Raw genomic sequence first — 13,033 nt, forward strand, 5'->3', positions numbered from 1 at the left:
AACTTGTAACACTTCAGTTCCATGCACTTCTCCATGAGTGTAAATTGTTAGAAGAAAAATGATGCGGTGCTTATTGAACAGCTGAAGGCTTTCAGTATTTTGTGAAGACACAGTGAGGATGGTTGTAGCAAAAAACAACGAAGATGGAATGAAAGAGGAGGAAAGGAAATAGATTCAGTACATTTGAAACTTGACAGTAAATGAATGACAACCAGCAGCTGTTTATATGAAGCGACAGTGACAAAGTCAGTATTATTACTGGCAGTTATTATCACAATATATTCCATTCCAAAACTATATGAAAAGTTTACGTATCTGCCAAAAAAGAGGAGAAATCCAAAATGAATCACCTATATGAATTTCGATTAAAAAAAAACAAAAAAAAAAACTGCTGACCTGTATAATGACAGACAGGATTCAAAGTACTGAATGACTTCTTTTATTTTATTGCATATTCTGTATAATCTATCAGATTTCTCTGTTTCTTGCGTTATTTGTCCATTATTGCTGAAATAGTTCGACAGAATCTGATTAGTTAAGATTTGACCCAACCCAAGCAACCAAACAGATTCTATAGACTCTGATTGGATGGTTGGTTGGATTAGAATTTATTGGGTCATTGACAGCAGAGGTCACTTACAAAAATATGCAAAAATAAATAAAAAAATCAATCAAAATAAATATCTGATGCAAGAAAACAAATTTTAAAAAGGTGAACAATGCCACATATATATATATATATATATATCTTATCCTATCCTTCTCATCCGTCCGTTTGGACGGGTTGAGTCCGCCCCCCCCTAATGAGGAGCTTACGACGAATTAATGCAGCCGGCTCGTTACTCCTCTGCTGCTTGCCCTAAGGGCAATATTCATGACTGTAATCCGTGTGTTTTCACGGGGCCGATTTCTCTCTTCTGGGAGACAAAAAACACGAGTTTCCAGGTGAAAAAACCCTCCACCTCCATATGAGATCGCTAACTCACCTTTCGTCGAATGACAGGAATCGAACCCAGGTCTTTTCCACCAAACGGCTTCATCTATATCGACTGAGCTACGGAGGCGCTTATATACATATAAAAGTTATTTATGACCAGATACATCTCCACAAATTAATTATTTTTAAAAAAGTGAAAAACCGTGCTCTGCCGAATGTAACAAGATTTTCCTGAGTGTATATGTGGTCCAGCCAAATTAGTAAAAGTTGCATTCCTCTCTCTCGAGTGAAGTGACATATCCACTCAAGCCACAGTCATCTTACAGATACATTAGATGGGTCATTTAACCTCCATAGATAGGAATGTGCGAGATAAGTGTGACTTATGTGGAGCCTAGTAAGAATAACTTCCTCTGTTCCGCTTCCACATATGCTGGACTGCCCAATTCCGAATTTCAAGCTTAATCTCATGTAGTTTATTTGTTAATGCCTCTTGTCGGGATGACTGCCGCTGATTAATTAACTTTGCTTTTATTAACTGTCTGTATTCTGTATAGGGGACGGATAAACATGGAGAAATTACGAGCTGACCTAACAGCAGCAGCAGTCTAATTTCCCTAACCCCCACTGTGGCTGGGAATATATCGCATTGAACATCAATATTAAGGGTTCAGAGCTTATTGATCAACTGTCTAGAATTGTTGACTGTTTTGTAGGGTGTTAGGGAGGTGATACGTAACTGATATTATCCTTATGGATGCTGCTTGCATTAGCTTTTCTGACTGTTGGTAACATAAAAATGTTTTCATTGGAATATAACCTGAACATCGTTTATATTTTATTTTATTTATTTATTTATTTATTTTTAACTGCTTTGGGGTCTCCCTGCAATCCTTCTAATCGATTTTGATTAAGGAACGGTGACATTTTCACTATTGGCCATTCATCTGTTGCATGGATAATAAGAATCGACTACACATCTCTTTGTATTCTATACGTACAGTCGATTCTTATTATCCACACTTCGATTCTTACTATAGATGTGCATTCGAATCTACTGTACATCCGAATATGTAAAGTCAACTTTGATGACTTTCTCTGTTTATTACTTTTGTTAGATGACATATCCATTGTACCTTCACTTGGTTGGAACCTTATGAGGGCCCTGAAAAAGTTGAGAATGAGAGATTCATGCTCACATGGATTTTTGGTTCGTCACCATAGATTCACCCCCCCCTTACACACACACACACACACACACACACCATGCAGCCACACATGGACAGTCGCTATCCAAAAAGTAGTAAATGCGGTCAGAAGTGGAAAATCATGGTTACTCGAGACGCTATATAAGCGCCACCGCAGCAAGCTTTATCCCCGAATCATGGGGATGAAGACTAACTATAACGTTTCTGATTTCACTAGCTGACTGATCTTGGCCAGACCTTCCCAGACTGCTAATCTTATGAAGCAGTACAAGACTACTAAGATTGCCCTTTCTGGATATCCAGGTAGCACCACAAGGCCAACATTGTAGCAGGGCTTGGGATTCCAGTGATGGTGATCTGGAAGATATAAGAGTAAAAACGATTCCAGAGAAATAGAGCAAAGAATGTTCGAAGAAAATTATGGTAAAACAGGATGAATGAAAAGCACTACTAACATTGTTGGGAGGTCACCTCCACCATGAACAGCTGTCCCACATGGAGCTGATCTAATTAGGGATTTGTCTAAACCATATAGACTTAAGCTTTGAGTCCAGCGTTATTTAAGATTCTGTGCAAATTGAATAACTACTTCGATTAAACGTGCCACTACTTTCTATTCTTTAAACATGCCATGTCCTAAAGAAGGCTTTTTTTATCGGTGAAAGTTCATGGAATGGTTGGTAGTGACTGGTCTTTGGCTATGTGATGGTTTGCCACCCTTCCTTAACTACCTCCACCAGCGATTTGTGTCTTCATTTTGGGGGTTCAGCTTAAGAAGACCTATGGTTGTATTTTAAGCAGAAGGTGAAGTGTAATATGAACTGCAAATTTTTTTTCTCTCTGTGTTCATTTGTAAAGTGTTAATTGTATGACAGTATTTCTTCCATCAACTCTTCCATTTTAGAATGCATTAAGTCCCTTCATGTGGGGGCAAATGAACGGTTTAAGTTAACCATCTTGTCGTTCTTCTACTTTACCCTCCGAAGTGCGTGCGTATTATGTCTATAGACATGTGCTGTTCAAAAGATTGGTTTCCTTCCTTGCGAAAGGAAAATCTTGAATTTTGGAAGAAGAAGAAATAGAAACGCATTTAATTTCAATCAGATAACTCACTTCTTGAAACGTCTTGTAGAAAAGTTCTTGGCTAATGCAAAGGACTTCAAACATAACGCTTGAATCAAAGGGAAAATTTCGTGACTCATTTAGTGTTTTATCAATCATTATCTTTATATTTTCGCTTTTATATGTTGCCACAGTGTCCTGTTTTAGACGAGCTACTACCTTAGTATTTCAAGTGTTAGTGGGAAGTATGAATCAGAATTTTAGAAATAAATATTAACGGCAACTGAAACTAATCAACCTAGTCAAGAATAAAATTAAACTCATACTAAATGCATATCTGATATTATATTTCATGGAACGTCTTGACTGATTTCGTTATTTTCTCCACAGTTTAAATGTTTAGGTGACTGTGATTGATATGTTATTAACTTTTCAGAATACAGTAGTCAGGTATTGTGAATCACGAAAATGTGATTCTTGTGAATAATAGCAGGCAATGCCAGTCATGCGCTGATTTGAATACTGAAAAGCATACATAAATTTAAAATAATAATAATATATCTTTAAGTAATTAAAAGTTTTAAGCTGTGACACAAACTTACTAAAATATGTCATTTATTATTATTATAAGAAGGTTAAGTCTCCACTCATGAGCAACCATTGCTGAATACACCCACCATAAGTCTGTTTAATGCCTTACTGTCCTGCAGTATCCTTTAAAAATCAGGGTGATCAAAGTTAAGTCTTAACCTTCACCCGAGCTTTAAGTAATGTTATCATAATTTTTTTTTTCTGCTAGTAAAGCCCCGTTTAATTAAGCCATTAGTCTTTTAAATTGCTGTCAGCTAAAATACTCAAATCATTATATTCGATAATTTCTTTGAAATCAGTTTGTATCTACCTATTGCTGTTATTTTACAAGGAGCATATATTTCCGTTTCTCTGGACTAAATTGTGATCTTCATTTATCTAGCCCCTCTTCCAACCTCTACGATCATCTCTAAGAAACTGAAGTCATTTGTACAATTTGCTTCTTCATCAGGTTCCATGTTACAGTATTATCGCAGAAAGAGAGATTTTTTTTGAATGTGTGAACATAAATCATTAGTGAATGCATTAACCAGATGAACAACAAGTGTCCTTGAACTGGATAGTTAGGAATGTCTTGGTATGTCCTACTCTTAATATCTAAATGAATATTATTTAGAAAGGAGAAGTGTCCTCTCTGAGTAGTACCCATCCATCTGTGATCAATATTAATAAAGTGATAACCAATTACTTAAAAAAATTATATTAGCCCCACATGAAAAAAAGATGTAAAACCTTAAGTACATCAGCACTGTGTCTGGGCAAGAATGTAAGAAGAGAGAAGTAATATGTTGTTGTGTTTCTTTAATACTTGAAGGTTGCAGTCTTTGGAAAAGACAGAGTGAGGGAAGTTGGTCCAATTTTATTAAAGGAAGAGAAGTTGGTTTGGCATGTTTCAAACTAAAGATTAAATGAATGTTAATTATCAGCAGCTTGTCCTGTTACAGTCTTGGAAGGAAGTGGAAGAATGATGATGGGGCAGTTCTACTGAACTTCCCCATCAGCTTTCTGTCATTGACTATGGAAATACCTATATTTAGAGAGAGACAAAACAGAAGGAGAACATGAATAATGAGAGAGAGTGATCAGAGTAAAAACTATGAGAGAAGTGTCATCAGTTAATTGTTCTCAACAGCATCAAGCAGGTACTATCCCAAATGTGTGAGCAGTATTCCAAGATTGTGAAATCTGAAATTAATGCAGTGGACAGGTTTACAGGTTACATCTAATTTTTTGGAGAGTGAAGAAAATATGACTAATGTGCAGTGCCGTAACGAGGGCGTGGCAAAAGAGGTGCCTGCCACGCCGCAACTAGGTTTGGGGCACAAAATGTAAAAAATAAAAATAAATAAATAGATATAAAAGTCTGCTATTTTATATTGTATTTTTAAATTTTGGCAATACGGTGCTTTAGACACACAAACGGACACACTGCAACTCATTCTGATGGGGTTAATAGTAAGTATTTAACATATTGCTCATGACAAAATTTTTGTCATTTTTTGGGTTGGAGGGTGCGCGAGTTAGATACTTGCCACAGGTGCTTCGTATCCTCGTTACTGTACTAGTAATGTGTCTGAAAATCTGGGTATCAAGAGGAAAGGGAGGAGAAGTTAGGCTTTTCTTGCAAGAAGCATGATAGAACTGTATTTTGGTTTTGATAGCAGTGAAGATTACAAGATTATCCTCACCTTGCTGAAAATAGCAAGGAGATTAGAGTTTTATGGCACTGATTATGGAAGATCTTGAAACTTCTAGTGATTGTGTACGACAAGATTTGTCAAATGAAAAAGAATAGTAAGTGTTGTCATTGCAAAAGCTGTAAGACGCGAGTTCAGGGAAGGTAATTTATATACAGGAGGGAGAGAATAACTGAAAGTATAGGAGCTAGAGATAAACCATGTGAATTTTTCCAAACTTCTCCAATGTCAACAGTGACAAAATCTGTTTTGCTGATCGTTAATTACAGACTCCATATAGTGAAGAAAGTAGCTTATGATAACTTTCTAATTGAAATACTAGCTTCTTGTGGATCACATAAAATTTATTATTATTATTTATTTCATTTTTTTTTTCAATGGGCTGTATTACAGGCCTGTTTCTCTTCTGTATGGGAGATGCCAGTCAAGCAGAAAACATTGAAAATGTGATACAGAACAGCTGTTAGTTTAAGAGCAAGTTTTATAGCATAATAGGAGGGATGCCATTAGTACCAGATGAATTATTCGTGTATCTAAGTTATTCATAATTCTTCTGATTTCATTTCTTACTGATGAAAGTCTAAGGAATGTAGTAAGCTAAGCTCTACTTGGTAGAATTGGAGGAAAGGAAAAAGAACAGTGATATTAGTAGTTTAAGTTGGTCCTGTATTTGGGTGATGTTATAATTGTACCATCTGGATGGACAAAAGCTGTCCAAGTGGCCTTCATGAGGAACCAGAACACTGAGCTCTCGTTAGAAAAGGGCAAGTCTTATCTATTTACTAAATTACCTGTCCATCTATTTATTAAGCTAATTATTCTTTCACTAAATAATCTTGTTACCTATTTGTTGTACTTGAATGAGCATTAAAATAAAAGTATAAGAAATAAATAATATCATCTCAGTCCGTGCGGTTAGCCTAGTGGTTGTGCGCTTTGCAACCATATGCCTGGGAAAGGAGTGCCCTAGGTTCGATTCCTGTCGGTGATGTGAGGAGCTGAAGGATCTTCCTCAGCCATAGCCAAGTTAGCCGGTCTTGGGCATAGACAGTAGGGTTTTTTCCCCAGTTTATCCTGGGGTTTTTCTCCCACAAAGCAGGCAAACCAGCCTTGAGAACTCAACACTACAGGACATAGGATACACCGGGGTGTAGGGCTGACCACCTTATCCTGTGAACAGTTTGAGGTCCGATGATTAATAAACCCTTGACACTGCAAAGTAAAAGAAGCTAAAAGGAAGATGAGATAAGATGAGATCTCGTTTTCCTTTTACCTTGCGGTGTCGAGGTTTTATTAATCATCGGACCTCAACCATTCACTGGCCGGTTTGCCTGCTTTGCAGGATGAAAAACCCCAGGATAAACTGGGGAAAAACCCTACTGCCCAAGACCAGCTGACTTGGCTATGGCTGAGGAAGATCCTTCAGCTCCTCATGTCGCCAACAGGAATCGAACCTAGGACACTCCTTCCCCAGGCATATAGTTGTGAAGTGTGCAACCACCAGGCTAACCGTGTAGACTAGAAATAAATAATAAATTGTTTATTTTACTTTTCTTTATAATTAATTTATCTTTAAAATAAATCTGTTATAAATAATTTTTTCTTGATTTTTATTCAGCAAATCTTCCAAAGTTTAAATTTCTTGCTTCTTCGTATAGTTTAGGGTCCAGAGGAATGAAAGCTAGCAGTGAAGTAGTTCATATTTGGAACACTGTCAGAACCACTGTTAAAATCTAAATAAACAAACTCAGCATTACTGCACTCGTAACTACTTCCTGAAAATTTTAAAGATCTCTTAGAAGCAATTACCCCTTAATGAAACATGCTCTGCTGTATTCTGACTGTGAATCATAATTATTGTTTCTATTAATTTTGTTAGGTGGTATATATAAGAGTAATTGGACTGTAATTTTCCATTTTATGTAGTGAACTTCTCATAATATAAATATGGATTATACCTTTTCATATTTCTAATTAGAGGAGATCATTCCTAATCTCATAATTTCAGTAACAGTAATAACTGATTTAATTTATCATGTATCATTTGTCTTTTTTTAAATTATTGTTTATGTTGTAAATCATGAACATGCAAAAGTTTGAATGCATTGTATGCATTAGCACTGTCGAATAGGTTCTGGATTATCTGGTTCCCTGTTCTAGAGACTAGACAGGGTATTTTTGAAACCATTTCAAGCCTCCAATATGCAGTGTGGCAGTCTTATACCAACAAACAAAAACTGTCTAGTCTACCACTTAAATGCTTTTGTAGACATTTGACACAATGGAATTTCAACCCACAGCCTATTGGCTGCAGAAAGACCCTATCCATTTGACCATTCAGTCAGTCAAGCTGATTGCTAGACTTGCTACTTTAGCCTTATCAGTTTTGTTTTGTTTTAAAATATCTTTAAGTTTTTATTCCTGTATTTTTTTGTGAGGTATAATATAATTCTTGTCCTGAATTTTCCTTTTAACTGATATGTATATTAATTATACAAGTTTTTTGGCTGTTTTGTAGGATAAATGATCAGAGTTTTCTAGGAGCAAAATCTTTACTGATACATCCTGTGTGAAACCAGTTAATTTGCATTTAGTCAAAAGGCCATTATTATTATTATTGCATGACACCTCCAGGGAGTCCAAAGACTCATCTTGGGAGGGCACACTACTCTTCTTCGCTAAACACAACTCATGTCACATAACAAATCAGTAACTAAATTGAAATGGATTGGATTAAATAACAGCTGATTAACAGCAGAGTATCAGCAAGTTATTTATGGGACAGCATTATCCCAGATGAGAAAGATTACTAATGGTGTACCACAGGGATCTAGTTTTGCTAATTTAGCTCTTTTGGAGCTAGATCTAGATCCTTTTTTTCTTCCCTAGCTCCAAAAATTTTAATCTAGCACCTAGTTCCAAATCTAGCTTCTTCAGAACTTGTTTCAGCTCTTTTTAGTTGTTTTTATAACCTACTCTTAAAGAAATTGTTTTAAAGGTTTCCAGATGTTAGCATTTGATAAAGATTTGTATTGTACGTTTGGTGCAAGTATCACACACATTTCAAACGTGCAATGACGGAAGTCATGTGGTCTAACAGTCTGCCATTTTGTCTCCTTGAAGTTGATAGCACTGCTACAGATTAGTCTGTTGCACAGTGTTCTGGTTGGTAGTTACAATAGCGAGTGGGAAGTTTTCAAAGACTGATTGTAATTCATTACATTATAGAGTTGTATGCCCTTCAAAAATGAGCAAAGAGACAAAGTTCACAAGCAAAAAATTTAGGAGGGAGTGGTTGCAAATAGGAATGCTCAGTAAATGGCTGTGTGAAGTTCCTGGTGATGCTACAAAAGCCACTGTAAGTTTTGCAGATGTGATATAGCTGCTAATATTGTCAGCTTGTAAAGCATAGTGAAACTAAGAAACATGTGGCAGTTTCATATAAGGCTATTCCTATTACAAATATGCTTGTGAAGTCTGAAGAGACAGCGAACTTTGAAGGCAGCTTAGCATTATTTCCTTGATGTCACTCATCATTCAACAGTTGTGATCATCTAGTAGATCCTTGCAAAAATATCACCTCAGAAAGTCAAATTATGATAAAGATAAAAATGCACCGAATCAAGCGCTCTGCAATTGTAAAGAATATTCTAAGTGAGCATTTTGAAGAAGATCTAATTGTGGATATTGGAGATGAAAATTTCAGCTTACTAATAGATGAATCAAATGATATCACAGTGAATAAGATTCTAGGAATGGCCATCATTTATTATAGCAAGAAATTCAACAAAATTTCTGAGCATAGCAGTTTTATAAAAGTGTGATGCTAGTGGTATTGTGGCTGCACTGAAAAAAAAGCTCTTGACCAAGAAACTGGACATTAAAAATCTTATTACAATCTCATTGCAAAACCAGTGTTATGATCGGTGTCAATAATGGCGTTTATGAACAACTGAAGACATATATTCCCTCCTTAATTTTAATTAGATGTGTATGCCATTTATTACAACTGGCAGTGTCTCACACACTTGTGCAGAATCTCTCCCAAGAAAATTAGAATTTTTAGTTGCCAAAACGTATAAGTAGTTTTCACATTCTTCTTCAAGACAAGTAGCATACAAAGAACTATATCAAACTATCAACGAAAATGATGCTCATCTTAAAATTATAAGCAACTGTGCAATGAGGTGGCTCTCCATTGAACCTACAGTAGACAGAATTCTCAGCCAGTGGTTGGAATTAAAAACTCACTTTGAGGTCATGAGTGTGACTGAGAAATGTTACAAAGTTAAAATTTTGGGAGATGTACAAAGATGAAAGAAATCTGTTGTACCTTTTTATTTTTGCATCCTGTTCTAGTTCAAATTCAGCAAGTTAACAAAATTTTTGAATCTTCTGGATAAGACGAGACTATTTGAAGACCTTTCTCGTTCTGTTGCTAATATGTTAGTGCTACCATCATCCACAGTCGACCCTCTAGAGTCAGAGATTGATGACTACTTGGATCCCAAACCAAATCTTGGTTACAGATTTGAAAGAAAAATTTCAGAGTTGATGATACAAAAAAAATAAAATAACATAAAATGATGAGCAAAATCTTAGAAATAGAGCAAGACAGTTTTTTCTGGGTCTCTTCAAACAGCTTAAGCAAAGGTTGCCTGAAAACTAATATTTTAAGAACGATCTCTTCTTTTCTGTTGACAATACCCTAAAATGTATAAAAGAACCTGTTACTCCCATCTTAGAAATAATGCTGAAAACAGAAAAAGATGTTGCTGCTGAATACCAGTACAATACTATCTACTTAAATAAACGGACAAATATAGAAAACACTGAGCTATTCTGGACTGAAGTACGAGAATACAAAGATGCATCTGGAATGAATCCATTTAAAGAAATTGCTCAGTGTGCAATAAATTTATGAATACTGCCAAATTCTAATGCAGAAATTGAATGAATTTTTAGTTCCATGAATATAATTAAAACTAAATTAAGAAACAAGATGTAGTAGCCAATGCGGACAGCTATACTGTCAGTCAAGTATGGCCTCAGGCATAACAATAAGTGCTGTACAGACTATCATTTACCAGCATCTACACTGAGTAATATTGGAACGATGGTCACATATAATAAAGAAAGCAGAAAATCCAAGTGAAAACGTGGATGAATTTACCACTTGGAAGATGTCTTTAGCCACTTATATGCAAGTATCAACTTGAATAAAGTAAGTAACTGAAAAGTATCAACTATTATTTCTAAAATTTTAGTTTCAAACTTTTATTTTTAACTCCTTTTAAGCTCTTTTTAGCTCCTTTTTTTTTAAAGATTTAGCTGTTTTTAATGATTTTCATTTGGCAACAGTACAGTGATCTTTTTTGGGACCATTACTGTTTAATTATAATAAATCAGCTAACACCTTTTATTCCCTTATAAGGATTAGGCGAGGCCTTTATACCCTATCTAGCTTTTGGAGACTGAGTGGGCAGTTCAATCTCCACCGGTAGCCAATCAGAGATAGCTGGCCCACGTCTATCACTAATTATAGCAGCCACCGATGAAGAGGCTTTCATTACTGTTTAACTTATGGTATATGTTAATGATGTTGGGATAGGTTTAAATGAAGAAAGTAGAGTTGTAAAGTGTAAGGATTTGAAATTGGTAGGCAAGGATGTGACGGGGAAATTTCCCCACCACATCCTTTAAAATTTCCCCACAATTGGTGGAGAAATTTTAAAGAAGGTGGAGAGATAAGAGATCTGAAGTTCAATAATTACATTGCCACTGAAATTGAGGATAGGTATAGCGGTGATGAGGAAAATCCTGAAAAGATCGGTCCTTATATAAAGAAAATCCATTATATAAGGACCGATCAGGCCATATATGAATTATTTGGTCTTCATGGGGGATATACTATATAAAGTCTAAAGAAGATTGACTAAGCAGTGTCTTACCTCCAGAATGTTAGGTATGAAGACAGACCACATTAAGACGTAAATTAGTAAGAGACTGTTAGCAGATAAATGCAAAAGAGATTTTTTTTTTAGAATAGAAGGAGACACACTTTTGATAAGGGCTATCAGGGGTAGAGGAATAGGATATAAACTCTGTAAGAATGGTGAGAGCAGGGGAGTAAGGAATAGACTCTCTGAATGGAGAGTGGATGATGAACAAAATGCATTGCCTGAGAGTGTATGGTAAATAGTTAAAGCCTCTTTCAGTGGGGATCATCTGTGCAAATCTTTGATACTATTGAGATCTAATGTCAATAAATAATAATAATGGTATTTAAACATTTTACTCTTTTTTAGATCATTTACTAACTACTCAAGATTCTCAAATAATTGATGATGCATCTGGACATTTTAAAGCTAGATTACGTGGACACGGAGCATTTTTTTCAAGTTATAATCCCAGGTAATATATTTCAAGAAGACTTTCTGATCCACTTCAGATTTTGAATTCTTGTCTAAACAGATTTTAGTAAATATATGTCTTGAAAGCTAATGATACTCTTTGACATTTTTTTTTTCAATGATAATTCCACCCATGAAAGGTGAGAAATCTTATTGCATTATTTATTCTGGGCTGGCTAAAAATTAGGTAATCTTGATAAGATAATGGAATCCTTTTCTAGAGACGAAAGTTTTTCATGCCACAGCAGGCCTCTTATGAACAGTGTGATGGTATAACACACCAAGCAATGAAAACTATACATGTGGCACTCTGTCAAATGCTTTTGTAAAATAAAAATAAATGACAGTGTATAATGTTCACAGACATTCTTAAATATCCATGTCACAAAGGAATGCTAACTCATGGCCATTGATTGTTAAATGTAACATTACAACTCAGCCACTCAAGTTGACAAATCAAAAAAACTAGGATTTGTTTTCTTGCAGCAGAAAAACCTTCATGGAAGAATGACAGTGTATAATGACACTGTCATTATACAATATGGATGGTCAAGGGGAAAAGAGTATCAAAATCCAAAGAAGGGGTATAAAGGACAGATAGGATTACCATACTGAATTCTATGGAACTCCACTGGTAACCTTTCTACTTCCTGATACTGCTTTTCCCCATATACAACTTTCTGATATTTATCGCAAAGCCAGTTGTCAGTCCAATAACCTAATATCCAAACCTATATGTCACAACTGAAAAACCAGCTTGTCATATGCCACTCTGTCAAATGATTTTGTAAAATAAAAAAAAAAAAATGACTGTTTTATCCTCATCCACTGCTCGTGTTACTCTATTGTAAAAGGTCACTAGATTACTAAAACAAGAGAGTCCTTTAAGAAATCTATGCTGGCTTGCATAAATAATATTGCCTTCATTTATCCAATTCTGTATACGAGTTCTTATCAGTTTCTCCAAAGTGGTAACAACTACAGAAGAAATACAAACTGGCCTATAGTTTGATGGTTCTATTCTACCACCACCTTTATGCAATGGCACTATCTTATCCTCCTTTCACTCTCCAGGGACTTTTCCTATTGCAAGACTTTCATTGAACAGCTAAGTTATAGCATAGT

General features: G+C 35.5%; 1 protein-coding gene across 1 annotated transcript in view; it reads left to right on the forward strand.

Annotated features, from left to right (window-relative positions):
• LOC150101306 (uncharacterized) overlaps nt 1-13,033 on the forward strand; it is a 230,171-nt gene that overhangs the window by 179,755 nt on the left and 37,383 nt on the right. The window contains exon 3 of the mRNA XM_090400758.1: nt 11,804-11,909. Coding sequence (XP_090256884.1) covers nt 11,804-11,909 — 106 coding nt within the window. The remainder of the gene's footprint in view (nt 1-11,803; nt 11,910-13,033) is intronic.

The sequence above is a fragment of the Typopeltis vanoorti genome, chromosome 11, assembly GCF_054136105.1.
Source record: "Typopeltis vanoorti isolate ZY-2024b chromosome 11, IOZ_Tvanoo_1.0, whole genome shotgun sequence".
Classification (NCBI taxonomy): domain Eukaryota; kingdom Metazoa; phylum Arthropoda; class Arachnida; order Uropygi; family Thelyphonidae; genus Typopeltis; species Typopeltis vanoorti.